Raw genomic sequence first — 14,465 nt, 5'->3', positions numbered from 1 at the left:
CGCGCCTGTGCCGAGGGGCGGGAGCGCCGCGGGCTCCGGCCCCGCCGAGCGACACCGGCCGGGGCTGGGCGCCTGCAGGGGGCCCGGCCGCACGCCTGGTGGCTGTTATTAATAGAAAGCTATCTATTTTTTTTTAATTTCTCTCCACCTGAGCTGATTCTTCTTAAAAAAGGCATTAAAAAGGAGAAAGATCTCCTGCCCATTTATTTCAGTGGCTAGGTCGGCACTCGTGTGGCACGGAGCTGTAGAACTGTCAGGGGTGGAAGGCGCCTCTGGAGATCGTCCGGAGCAGGTGACACGGGAACGTGTCGCGCTGGGTTTGGAATGTCTCCAGAAAGGGAGGCTCCACGATCGCCCTGGGCAGCTGTTCCAGTGCTCCGCCACCCCGCACATAAGTTCTTCCTCATGCTGAGGTGAAACTTTTCGTGGTTTGGTTTATGGCCATTGCTCCTCGTCACATGGCTGGGCTCCACAGAAAAAGTCTGGCACAATCCTCTTGGCACTGGCCTTGAAGATATTTACATGTATTAATTAGATCGCCTCTCAGTCTTCTCTCGTCTAAACTGGCCCAGCTCCTGCTGTCTCTCCTCATTAGAGAGAAGCTCCAGACCCTCGTCATCTCTGTGGGCCTCTACAGGACCCTCTGCCTGTCTTCCTTTTCCTGAGGAACCCAGAACTGAGCATATGTTTGTTGTTTCATAGTAAATGAAACATTGCATGAAGTTGTACCCATAAGCTTATTCTTTTGCAGTTTCCCACCCCAGTCAAAAACAAAAGGCAAAAGAATTTCTGTTAGTTATCATTCATGTGCTTAAATGAATTTAGAGAACTTATGAGACATAAAAATAGTGCAGAGAGTGGGAATTTAAAGAAAAAAAATAGCTCTTTTTTTTTTTTTTTTAGTAACAGGCTGTGTGTTTTGTCCGTAAGATAGTAATCACAAATGTAATCTGTAAAATCTGTATTTATCCTGGAACATTTAAAAGTGTAGTTCAATAGAAATCCTCCTGGTGGCACAACAGACCTTACAGAAATCACTTGGTATGAAGTCTTCCCAGAAGTCCAACGGGAACATGTCAGGACATTGCCTTTTTCAGAGGGAACTGATGCATTTAAGCAAAACTTATGTGAAAAGTTTGCCATGAGCACAAGTGAGGATGTAATTTCACAGAGGCATCTTGCTCTGACAACAATATTCTCAAGGCTGGGCTTGGTCTCTCCAGTGCTATAACAACTTTCAAAATACTTTCCACCCCAAACTCTTACATTATTCTGCCAGAATAGCCCCGTGTGTTGCAGTGCTCCAAGCCATTATACTGGTTTTCCTCTCCTCTCTGTCCCAGCCGTGTAACACTGTAATGCTGTGTTAGCATTTTTTCCTTACGCACTGGTGTGGTGATGACACACAGATAGAGGTATTTTGGAAGTATTTCTTGTTGTATCATGGGGAATTTAATAGGAAGGGCTCTGACTCATACTTTCCTTTCATGCTGTCCTGTGGATCTAAGAACATAAAGCAGTTACCAGCACAGAGTCAGTTCTTGTGTTTTAAGCTGTTCCTACTACCTTCCTGTCCTTTTCAAATGCCTGTTATTTATGTGCAGGCAGAATGGAAAGAGGATAATTGCTTAAGGCTTTGATTTAGTATCTGCAGTATAGTTCTGTTTTTCTGTGTTAAATAAAATACCTTCACCACATATAAAGCACCACTTAAAATAAAATAGAACTTCTGAAGTGCCATGCTTCTTTGCCTTAGAGGTCTTTCCTGCAAAGAGCCTCTGGTGCCTGAGGAAGACTTTAGAGTCACATTAGAAATTGGCTTCCATGGAAGGAAGGGCACACAGGATGATCTGAAAACAGGATGTGTTTTGGACACATTCCTCTGGTTCTCTATTTTGGTTTTGCTTGTAGATTCATTTCCTTTTTGTAACAGCTTATAGTTCAGTGACCTGCTGTATGAGTAAAGTCTAATGGATTACCTTTAATCTTACAATTTAAGCTTTTTATGAAATGTACTCTTAAGAAAACAGGAATGCAGCACTGAATTTAAGTGTCAGTTAGCAAGGAGAGAAATGCTGTCTGTACAACAGTGGTTTGGCCTACTGAGACACAGATTCAGGTCTAAGAGAACAACTTCCTCTCTCCAGACTTCTCCCAGCAAGCAAGGACTTTGATCTCATTTTAGAAAAAAAAAACCCTTTATCTGTTTGCTGGAATGACAACAGAAAAACTCCCAAAGCTGATCTGGAAATGTTTTAAAACAACATAATGACAGTTGGGTGTTCTCCTGCATTGCGAGTGTCAGTCTCACGTGTTGGAAAGCTGAGCCTGTGTCTCTGAGGTCAGGCATTGTACTGGGTTCCTGCTGGGCTGGGACAGCCTACAAACCCTCCCTGTGCACCTGCTGCCCCTGCTACTGCTTTCTTCTGCTCCATTTGGGCTCTTCTGCACCTGAATTTGGGCAGCTCCTTAGGATTTGCTATCTGACAGCTTTTGGGTGGTTTTAGTACAGAACCTTGTATGAATTTCCTGTGGTCAGTGACAAAGTGTGTAATGACTGATTTTAAAAACCTAAATTCACCCTACTAATGCTTATAGTGTTGTCTAGAATACTAAAATGGGGGTGGGTATCTCTGTAATACTATTGTTAAGAGCATTTAGATTTCTTTTTGCTAACCACCTTTAAGCTGCACTCAAAATAAGTCCACTGCAAGGGGCATGTTTGATCCAGAATGTGGCCTGTCTGTCATTTTGCCTATACTGCAGAATTAGTCTTGATTGTAAACTAATGAATGGTGTAAACTGTGGCGTGTAAACTGTGGCATGTAATAATTTGGGTTAAACATGACTGTGCTCAGATAGTTTAGATTAGCAGTGGAAATTGAAGAAAGTAGACTTTTAGCACTATTGTAACAGCAAACTTTGAAATTAATGGATTTATAGATAAGAATTTTGCAGTGTCTTTTCCTTCTGGAATTGAACTGTATATACTTTGTGTAATTTTTTTTTCCTAGTACTAACTTCATGCAACCTCTTCTGTATAAAGTTCTGCAGTATATACACATGGAAAATTCATACATTTAGATCACTACAGTAAAGGAGAGTACTGTTCTTTGTATATTAAACCAATGCATTGATCTTAAAACTAGGAGTTAAAAGCAGGACATGTCAACCTATCAAATGCAGGAAGACAAATGCAGGAAGTGTAGAATGAGCATGGAAGTATCTACCTTCTAGTGAAATAAGTGAAAGACTTATTTACTGGAAACAGGTAATAAGTGACTTTTTTTAAAGGATGGTTATCTACAGTAATGAATTCCAGAGGCACCTGCCCAAGTCAGAGTTGTTAGAGATACACATCGAAAATATTATTATATTGGGTAGCAGAGTTCAACAGCTATGGAGCAAAGCTCATGTTAATGACTTGTGGTTAGGTGGCATTCAGGGCAGGACTGCCTCATAAGATTATTGTTGGTAGGACTTGGACCTGTTGATTCCAATTAGTACCAAAATAACAGGATCTTAGTTCTACCAACATGTTTTAAACTCTGTTGGTTTTTTAAACCTTGTACTTAGGCAATTAAGATGCAGAATTTTCTACAATTTTGTATGTATTGAGAAGGGCTTCATTGAAAACAGATTTTCACACAGTTGTCTTTTTACCTAACCTTTGAAATAAAGGAGGAAAAAGGATCTTTGAAAGCTAGAAGTAATGACGTCTATCATTTGAGAAATTAAAATGAGAGTGAGAACAAAGTAGCAATATAATCTGGATTTTTTCTTTAAAATGTAGATGCTGGTAAGGAAGTGCTTTCTGGCTTTTTTAATGTACATGTAAAGAATTTTGAACTTAGTGCATATAGGTAGAGGTCATCATTACACTTTGCTGTTCCTATGAGTTCCTTTCTTGAACTGAGGGCTTTAACAGATGCACTTTACCTACACCCCAGTGACTAATGGAATTCTGCCATACCTTGATTGGGACTCACCTGTTTATTGGATGAGTTTGAACTATGGTACTGATCTTTTATGACCAGATGACCTGCCTGTGGGTGAAGGAAAGGCTGTGCAGCCTGCCTGGACTTCAGTAGGCTTTGGCACTGCCTCCCACAGCAGTGTCCTGGAGAGGAGGCAGCCCATGGCTTGGACAGGTGCCCTCTTTGCTGGGCTAAAAACTGTCTGCATGTCTGGGCCCGGAGCATGGTGGTGGATGGTGCCACATCCAGTTGGGACCAGTCACTAGTGCTGTTTCCCAGGGATGAGTACTGGGCCCTTTTTGAGGTCTTTACTGACGATGTGGATGACAGCTTTGAGGGCACCCTTAGGAAGTTCATGGATGACACGCAGTTGGGACCAGTCACTAGTGCTGTTTCCCAGGGATGAGTACTGGGCCCAGTCCTTTTTGAGGTCTTTACTGATGATGTGGATGACAGCTTTGAGGGCTTCATGGACGACAAGAAGCTGGATGGGAGTGTTGATCTGCTGGAGGCCAAAAAGGCTCTGCAGAGGGAACAGGACAGGCTGGATCTGGGTGCCAAAGGCAACTGTGTGAGGTTCAACAAGGCCAAGAGCTGGGTCCTGTCCCCAGGTCACAACAAGCCCCTGCAGCACTACAGGCTGGGGCAGAGGGGCTGGAAAGCTGCCCAGCAGAGAAGAACCTGGCAGAGCCTGGTGACAGGGCCTCAACACGAGCCCAGGTGTGCACAAAGGCCACTGGCACCTGGGCTGTACCAGCAATGCTGTGCCCACCACGACCAGGGCAGTGACCATGGCCATGTGCTGGGGGGCACATCCAGGGCTCCTCAGTTCAGGAGGGACAGTGGAGTGCTGGAATGAGTCCAAAGCAGGACAGCAGAGCTGGGAAGGGTCTGGAGCACAAGTCTGATGAGGAGCAGGTGAGGGAGCTGGGGGTGTTTGGCCTGGAGAAAAGGAGGCTCAGGGGTGACCTTATCACTCTCTACAGCTACTGAAAGGAGGGTGTAGTAGGGTGGGGATCAGGCTCTTCTCCCAGGGAACAAGTGATAGGATGAGGACAAGGCCTCAAGCTGCTCCAGAGCAGGTTTAGGTTGGACATTGGGAAGAATTTCTTCACAGAAACAGTGATTAGACATTGGAAAGGGCTGCCCAGAGAGGTGACAGAGTCGTTATCCCTGGAAGTGTTCAGAAAAGGACTGGAGATGGCACTTGGTGCTCTGGCTTAGTTGGCAAGGTGGTATTTGGTCTAGGGTTGGACTCAATGATCTCAGAGCTCTTTTCAAACCTTAATGATTCTGACTCTATTCAGGCAAAATGGTGGGGTGCAGTAATTTAGGGATTGTAAAGGGTTTTTAAATTCTGCTTTTTTGGAAATGTACAAAACAGAATCAAACTGTTACAGTCCCATCTGCTTTTATGTAGTGACAAAAGATAAACCATAGTTTCAAATCTGTTCTATTTCCTACATGTTCAGTGTTCCCCTCAGAGGTTCTCCCATGCCAGAAAAAAAAGAATTGTTGATCTATTTGCCTGCAATGCAATATAAACCAAATGTTAACTTCTCCAATTTGGTGCAATAACAAAGACTGGGTTCCAAAGTGTTTTCATGGAACAGGTATCATAGAGCTGTGGCTATTGAACCTTAACAGCTTTGATAGTACTCCTCAAAGTTTTACTAACATATTGCAAGGTATACAATTGAACAATTACAGGGTTTTCTCGTATTCTAGAAAATAAAAAAATGCAACTTAATTTTTATATCTTGTTTTTTAAGTTCATGGTTAAATAAACATCTGTCCCTTGAATGTGGCAAACTGGCACTTTTCCAAATCAGAACAGAACGCACCATCACCAAGCACCAGTGTAATTGAAGAGGGAAGTCATTTGCATTATTTTTCTATAAAAATACTCTTGAGTAACAGATGGCGATCACAAACATATTGCTCCAGAGACATATGAAAGCCTACGTGTTCCATAAAACTCAAGAGTGAATATTAACCCCAAAATTCTCTCTTCAGTGCTGAAATGTGTTTGTGTAGTCATCTTCAGCATGGCCATAATTACAGTACACAGCAACTCATGCCTCTGAAAGTACAGCTACAGAAAATATTTCTGAGACGTTTTCATATGCAGTTTCCTATAATCCAATTATGCATGTTAGACTGAAGTAATTAACCAATTTGGTCTGACTGCTTCGGTGCCAGGTTGCCGTTATAATTTATAAACTCAATTATTGTAGTAAGTAGTGTGACAACTCATTTTAACATTTAAACAGCCTGACTGCTAATTATACGGTACAAAAATGATCCAAGCAGCCATGTTTCCAAATTGTGGCCTGAACTAGGCAGAGATTCTCAGGTGTGTTAAAAAAAAAAAGGAAAAAAAAAAAGGCAATTCCCCCCATCCTTGATTTGCAGCTTTCATTCTCCTCTATCAGATGATATCCTGGTCTTCCAGAGGTCTCAATCAAATAATTATTATAAATAAGATTTTTTTTCACTTGAATTATGATGAAGTACATAAATGCACAGAAATAAAATTAGATTTTGATCGAATTAACTGGAAATTAGATTAGCATTCATAAAAAGCTCCTACTGAATTCACCTTGTACAAAGTTTTAAATCACATCTGTCAATGGATTTTCCATTATTTGGTACCACAAACATAAGGGTCTCAAATTGAGACCCTTAATGGGGAAAATTTGGATAATTTATAACTAGGAGCAGAATACCTTTTGCTTTTTCAAGGATTACAATGGCTGAAGGTTTTTGTTTGGAGCAATTCCTCAGTGCACAAATACAGCAGTAGCCAGGCATTAGACTAGCTTGGCCCTATTTCACGCCATCAAATTGTTGTTTAATATCATGAGGTGATTTTTTGTGTGCTTGCAGGAGGCTAACCATGTATGAGAGTGCTTTAATGTTCAAAATTAATTTTGTTTGATTCTCTGTAGAACTTGGCATAAATATTTGCCAAGATAACACACATACAAGGAAAAAAAAAGAAAAGAAAAGAAAAGAAAAGAAAAGAAAAGAAAAGAAAAGAAAAGAAAAGAAAAGAAAAGAAAAGAAAAGAAAAGAAAAGAAACCACCCAAAAGTGAGAAAGGACCATTTACAGTAGGCTGGGTTATAACTAATAGAAACTTTAATGAATGATTTGGGGAAATCTTTTTTCCTATTTTTGCTAAGAGGGAACTGAGAACTGTTCTAGTGATTTATAGTGTTAGAGAGTTCTGTTTATAGCTTGTCTGAAGGCTACAATTTTTAGATTAAATGAAAGCAGTAAGTCCTTGTTGTCATTTTGAAGTGCTTCAGTAGTGCTATTTATTTTTATAGTGCCTTGTGACATCCTGTGGGGAGCACACTATAATGAATGCATAATGAGGCTGCCTCACACCAAGAGATTATTAGTGGAAAAAAGATGGGGAAACTGTTCTGGAGTAGATCTCTTGTTGTAGAATACCCCCGTTTGCAGTGAGACAGCATGAAAGTAATTTTTGTGTTGTGGGCACAAGTTTCTTTGGGGTAGACATGCCCAGGGCAACACGTAAACTTCTGAGGTGACACACTAGACTCACTCATAGGTGACGTGAGAGTATTTTGCCATTATTTAACTTGAACACGTAGCTACATGACTCTGCTGACAACTCCTGCTAGGTTCGAGCCAGAACTGAGCCCGGTGGGACGGGGCAGGGACAGCAGAGCCCCGATCCCCGCGGTGAGGGCCTGCGGACCACAGCCCCCGTCGGGCCCGGCGGTTCCGGCGCCGTGACGAACGCAGCACCGCCTCCCTCCCTCCCTCCGTCCGTCCGCCCGGCCCCGCTTCCCTTCCTCCCCTTCCTCCCCTTCCTCCCCTTCCCTGCCTCCCTGCCGGCCCTCCCGCCGGAGTCCCGCCCTCCTTCCGTCCCGCGTTCGCCCCCTCCTGCTGCGGCGGCGAGCCGAGCCCAGGCGAAGATGGCGAAGACTTACGACTATCTGTTCAAGCTGCTGCTGATCGGGGACTCGGGCGTGGGCAAGACCTGCCTGCTCTTCCGCTTCAGCGAGGACGCCTTCAACACCACCTTCATCTCCACCATCGGTGAGGGGCCGCCATCCCGGCGGGAGAGGGGTCCTGCCCGGGCCGAGCGGGGAGGGAGGGAGGCAAGGGCCGGGGGCACCGCCCGTGTCGGGGCCGTGCCGGGCCCCGTGCGGCACCGCGGGCAGCGGCAGCGCTCGGGAGGGATTGTCCGGCGGGGGAAGGTGCCGCGGCCCTGGCGGGGCCCGCAGGGTGCGATCCGCTCCTGCAGCGGCCCCGGCGCTGCCGTGCCCGCCGCAGCAACAGTTGGGCCGGGCCGGGCCGTGCTGCGCCGCTGTGGTGCCTCACGCCGAGCCCGCGGCGCCTTCCCGGGGCTGCCGGAGCCCCGCGGGCCCTTCCCGGGGCTGCCGGAGCCCCGCGGGCCCTTCCCGGGGGCCTCAGGCAGAACCGCGGCTTCTCGGGCTCCGGCGGTGCGGGGAGTCTGGTGTTGGGGTGCAGACGTTCGGAAAGCGGCGGAGGGTGGCTGGAGCTGCGCGCCGGCCGTGGCTGAACGCTCCGGGCAGGTGGTTCGACTCTCGGTTCTTCCCTGCACGCTTCCAATGCATCTGTGTGTACTCACGGTTTTGAGATTTGGAGTAGTTGCGTTCGAGCTCCTCAGTCGACTCTAGAAGCTCCTCGACAAATGTTTTGTCCTAAATTTGGTTGTGAAAAAGGGTTCGTTTCTAAGCTTCACTAACATTTTTTAATGGCAGCGAAGTGTGATGTATCAAAACAGGTGGTTGTGACTTATATTTTTGTAAGATTTGTCAGTTTTAAAATACACCGCTGAAATAAACGTAAGCAAAATTTTCAAGGCCTTCACTGGGATTGAGTTGAATTGAAACTATAGTGTGGCATGACTTGAGATTTGTGTTCAGCTACTTGTAGCTGAGGTCACTTTTAAAGTGAAGTACACTTTTGGGGATGAAGGGGGAAAGTTGCAATGGAGGTTACTAGTATTTAGGAGGGCAAAACTAATGCTGACTTAAAAAATAACACTAAGAGAATGAGTAGACTCACTTTGGCTTTAAAGATAAGGTGAAATAGTGTGTAACTTATGTTACCCTAATGCCCTGTCCTTTTCAAACATTTTATTTTGCTGAATTTGGCACCCAAGGAAGAAACAATCTTTATTTAGTCACATGTGATTGACTAAATTAGGTGTAGCGTGGTTTCTAATGCTTTAAGAACAGTTTTTCTGCATTTTTCTGGCACATTTCTCCCTGCAACCATTTTCAAAATGCTGTATCAGTAACACCAGCTGATTAAGGCCTGAGTAGCATTTTACCTTAACATTTATTATTCTGTACCTGTGGTAGATTAAAGGCTTAATAAACATTAATAAATGCTGTATCATTAAAAAAAAGAAAAAGCCTGCTTTGGTACTGTGCTGCTTCTTTATACTTCTAAAGAGATAGCTAACATAAATGGGTGTGTCTGTCTTCCAACCATTTTCTTGATGTTTCTTGAACTGCTCAGCCCCTTAATAGATTTTTTTTTCCCCTCACTGATTCACTTTGAAGTCTTGAGGACTGTGAATATGCTATTTTTTCTTACCTTGTTCAGTAAATATAGGATTTGCTCTCATTTCCTTCCTTTATATTTGTTTGTGCAAGTGCCTTGTTTTCAAAACAAGTCATCTTGAAGAAACTTATTAATAACTGAGGCGTACTTTTAATTCTATAGGTAAATAGCTGTGATTTCACAGTTACGTATTCCTTCATAGCTCTAGTCCCCTTTTATTTTTTAGCAAAGAACCTCCAAGCAGGAAAGTTGACAATGCAGGAAATAGTGAAACTGTTCATAAAATTGCTGACCTATGCTTGAATAAGAATACTTGGAGTTGTTTCAGTCTTTGTCGGGGATTGCGTGTGTTACTTGTAGGTTTGTCATGTGGCTGTAATCTGTTCTTGAAGATGTGCTCCTCTGCCCTTTCTCTCTTCTCAATGTTAGTTGATTTTACAGTCATAACTGGTCTATCTGATGAGCTTGGGGGAATTCCATTTTTAACAATTCTGCTTTTTTTCCGTGACTGATAAGTCACAGTTAACCGTGCTGTGGAGGGAGGCACAGGATGCTGTGCTTCTCCCAAACAGGCTGCCCTGCCAGCTCAACTTTAAGGTGCCCAGATGAGCATTTCTCATTAAATACACAGAGTTTTCCTGGAGTGTGAGCTGCCAGGCTGTTTGGTTTGTGTGTTCTCCATGAAGTGGATCCTGCAGGAGGATGGTGCTTATGATGTGTGTTCAGTTAACAGTGGTTTGTGATATTATGTGCCCTCAGCTCTCCTCTGGTGTGTCTCTCCTAACAAGATCAGACTTGGTTTTACTGTAGAAGTCTAAGAAGGCGTATGTTTGAGATGTGTTGACATCAAATTTTATTGTTTAAACTTATGTACTTACATGCTCTTTGTGAGATGAGTCATTCAGATTTTTTTTTTAACTATGGTTGGGTTAAATTTTTGCCAGTTTAAACTTTTTTCTTAGATTTTAGGTCCAGAAGTTAAAGCGCTCTGTTGCCCTGATGAAAGGGCCCACATCGTATCCAAGTACCAGATAACTTCCTTATAATTTCCCACTCCTATTGTTCTTTAGTAGTTTAACCAGGGTTAAACTACAGCACTCCAGTTACCAAAACAATGGAAACACTTTCCAAAAGGAAAAAAATAAAGTAGGAGGGAGATATGGAAATACTATTTTATTATAGAATAAGTGCTTTACTTCTCCTCAGTGCTCATATTATAGAAATTATTCAGTAATGAGCTGTAGTTACTTTGTCATTGTGCATGGTATATTCGTGTTATACTTCACAGATCCCCTTCTGTTTTGCTGTCATGCAAAATGTGCCTGTAAGGCTACAGCATCCATGTAGATTGCTTGGAGGTTAGGAAATGCTCCTTTGGCTTTTCTCCTCGAGACTTTGGTCATGCTCATAATCATAATCAACGTTGGACTGGTTCAGACATCAGGGACTTCCAGCCTGGTGTCCCATGGCCAGCAGTTGCATAAGCAGTGTGATAAAAGCGCAATGCATATGTATTCATAATTCATCAGACTTCTGTTATTCTTTTTTTGGGTGACTGTTGGTACAAGAGCCTTCATGTCTTTGTCTTCACTACCTGGCATAACTAATACCTTCAGCAGACTTTGCTTCCCATTATGAGAAGTGAACCAGTGACCTTTGGATCATTCAAACAACGCATTTTGACTCTAAAAGCACAGATTGGCCTTAAGCAACTTTAGACACGACAGGTCCTTGTCCTTCACCAGCTTTTAATTTTATTTTTTTTACAGGACTCTGTAGCTCTGTTAGAACTTCTGAAAGTGCTGGCAAGGCATAATGCTGCTGTGGTCCCTAGTGAGGATCAGCTTTTCACTGTGAACATGGGATAAAACTTTTTTTTACAATGGGAGTGTGTTATGTAAGGTTGTGTTGTTTAGTTTGCTTTCTGGGTGGAAACTTCTGCTTTTGCACATTACATGGAAAGTAAAATGCAGTTGAGTCAGCTCATTTTCATACTTAACTCCTAAAGCAAAATTTATCTTGGAATATCTCATGAGCATTTTGCTAGTAGTTTCAGTGCGATACACAAGAATCAGAAGCATTAATTTAGCAGTTTCTAAGTATCTGAACTTGCTGTTCAAGTAGTGGTGTCTGGTAAAACTGGATTTGGTTTATCATTTGAAATAATAAGGTTTATTTTTTGCATTCCTTTCAGCTTTTTTGTATCAGCTGGTTTCTGTGAGAGTAAAGTTGAATCTTTGTAGCTGATAGCATTTCTGATTTAGTACAAAGGCTTGCTGACAGAAACGAAATTTGTCGTATTTATTTTTTTAATCCAGGATGATATCAGCATTTGGCAGGAAGTTGCTCACAAGATAGCACTGTATCTGAGAGTTGAAACCATTTGTTGATTTTACAGAAGTAACTTTTCCTTAGTCTACATCTTCCAAAATAGGACACTACTCTGGCAGGCAAGCACGTGTGTGCTGACCTTTGAGCACTTCTATGAAAATCCTTTGTCAAGCAAAATTACCAGCTTCCCTTTTGCAGTGAAATTTCCATGTCTGTAACGTGTAATGGAAATTGTTTTAGTGTATTCAAGTCAAATCATGCCTCATTGAATATTTCTACTCTTCTTCTTCACAGTTACTTATTTGTATGATGGACAAGGACTGATTGTTGCTTTCTTGGGGTTTGGGGTTTTGTTACCCGCCCTCCCATTAAGCTGCAGCATTTCCTGTCCTTAGTCAATCAATTTCTTTTGGGCTTCTCCAGATGGTCGGAGCTGTAGAAGAAAACACATCAATGATAGATGAGCAGGGAAGGGAAGGCGGGGAAGCATCAGGAAAGCATTGGCAGGAGTACTTCATTAATGGTCATTACTACAAACTGATTGTCATCTGGACTTTGAAGTGGCTGAGGCGAGTTCAGTCACACTCAGGTGACACTGTCACACGTATCTACAGAGTGGAAGTGTGTGTTCAAGGCTTGTGAGATCTGGGACTAGGATGTCTCTTTAGGACAGGGTTTACATGGAATAGTTCTGTGGAGGTCAATATGAAAGTGGAAGAATGATTCTGTTTTCAAGGTCAGTGGTGGGTGGTCAGCAAGATGCTGTCCTGATGTTGAACAGGAAGTTGTAGCTGAAGGTATGGCAGGTTAAAAGTATTGAAGTTTGTGTGTCTTGTCACTTCAGATTTGATACTAACACCTGGCTGGTAGCAAAGGACATCTTAACTTTGATTTTCATCTGCTGGTGAGATTACGTTACCTTACTGTATTCTGCAACAAGCCAACAGTGGAGTTGAAATTGTTTGCCTTTTATTAAAAATGCTGCTGCAGCTTTTGTGTTGCATGTTTTACTCTGAGAAAACACAGTGACAGATGTCTGAGTGTTGATGCCTATTGCTAATTGGCAGATGGAGGTCTGTCTTGGTTATGTGTTGCTGGTTATTTGAGTGACAGGAGGGCAGTTTTGAGCTGCTTTTGTGACTCGGTTTGAATGCAAAGTTAAGAACACAGACTAACTTTGAATAAGGGTAGGAACAAATGTCTTGGTTGATGGATACAGGTTTTGAGAGAGGTATTGAAGACACAGCTTTTGTTAGGGAATTTTTATGTACTTTTTAGGATGGATTTCCTAGTCCTTCTAAAGTAGAAATACATCCTTTTAGTAGAAATACATCACAGACTGTCTTACTTCAGAAATTAACTAAAATTCATAATAATAATAAGAATAATACATGCAGTGTTTATAATGATGGTTTATTTAATGTTTTGTGCTAGAAGTTACATGGCTTTAATTCAAAGGATATTATATTGCTTTTTATCTTTAATTGGATGTTATGGTAGCTTAAGTGTCAAGTCATCAGGCTGACTAGATATATAAAATAACTCTGCTTTTCTAATGTGGATAAACTAGGACAAACAGTAACATCAATAAAGTTGGACTGTGTCAGGCTTTTGTGCAGAGTTAGGATCACAGACTCAGGATATCCTGAGTTGGAATGAACACACAAATATCTTCGAGTCCAGCTCCAAGCTGAACAGACCAAGTGTCCTCATCTGTTCCCTGTAAGGTTTCCCTCCAAACACCTTCACCATCCTTGTGGCCCTCCTTTGGACCTTCTCTCATGCTTTGTATCTTCCTTTTACTCTGGAACCCAAAACTCGACCCTTTGAGGCTTTTAGTTACCAGACTTGCAACTCAAAACTTAGGTCAGTAACTTCCTGTCCCAAAACAGGTTGCAGTGGGTTGTAATTTAGTGCCTTTTAGAGGGGTTTTGACCAGTAATTGCATCTAATATCAGTTTAATCTTGTGGTTTATAGTAAACTTTCCTGTTAAATGTAAACTATGACACTTTTGATTAGATTGTATGTAGTTAAATGTAAACTATGACACTTTTGATTACATTGTATGTAGTTAAAGGCAAGTAAAGTACTGCATGTGTCAGAAGGCTTCTCTTCTAGAGAACAAACAGTTGACCAAGTTTAAGACATGTTAATTTTGCTGCCATCCTGTAGACTCTTCTGCTTTGGGCACCAGAGGAAATAAACCCCAATATTGAATGTCAGTGGCAGCCTTTTATATGTATGGCAACATCAAAAAATACGTCAAGCAAGCTGGTGACTAGTAGGAGTCTGGCCCCACGTCTGGAGATTGGGAAAACAAGGCTGAGAATAAGAAATTGGGCAAAGCTGAAGTGTCTGTCAGCCAGGGAACACATACTGCTTCCCCTCCCCTCACACTTCCCAACAAAATCCTCTTTTCTTCCACCTGACAGAGAGAGTTTTCCTTTACCAACTGTGTCAAAATATGTTGTGTGTATGGTGTGACTTCTGCTGGGATTAAAGATGGAGTATCTGTGTCAACCCAGGCATGGAAAGGAGGAAAAAGAAACAGTCAGAGTAACTGCCTGGGAGAACTTTCCT

The 14,465-nt window shown here is 42.5% G+C and overlaps 1 protein-coding gene across 9 annotated transcripts in view; it reads left to right on the top strand.

Annotated features, from left to right (window-relative positions):
• The first annotated feature begins 7,815 nt into the window (after positions 1 to 7,815).
• The window catches only part of RAB8B (RAB8B, member RAS oncogene family), a 29,443-nt gene continuing 22,793 nt past the window's right edge, over positions 7,816 to 14,465 (top strand). For 8 of the 9 annotated variants that reach the window (XR_005629119.1, XR_005629120.1, XM_039723046.1 and 5 more), the window contains exon 1: positions 7,816 to 8,053. Coding sequence is in view for 7 of the 9 variants with exons in the window: in XM_039723046.1 (XP_039578980.1) it covers positions 7,930 to 8,053 (124 nt within the window). In the remaining 2 variants the exon portion in view is untranslated. The remainder of the gene's footprint in view (positions 8,054 to 14,465) is intronic. The other variant, XM_039723041.1, reaches the window with a different exon arrangement.

The sequence above is a fragment of the Passer montanus genome, unplaced genomic scaffold (genome assembly GCF_014805655.1).
Source record: "Passer montanus isolate IOZ18808 unplaced genomic scaffold, ASM1480565v1 scaffold5, whole genome shotgun sequence".
Classification (NCBI taxonomy): domain Eukaryota; kingdom Metazoa; phylum Chordata; class Aves; order Passeriformes; family Passeridae; genus Passer; species Passer montanus.
The sequence above is the reverse complement of the archived record's forward strand: the minus strand, read 5'-3'. Positions and strand labels throughout refer to the sequence as shown.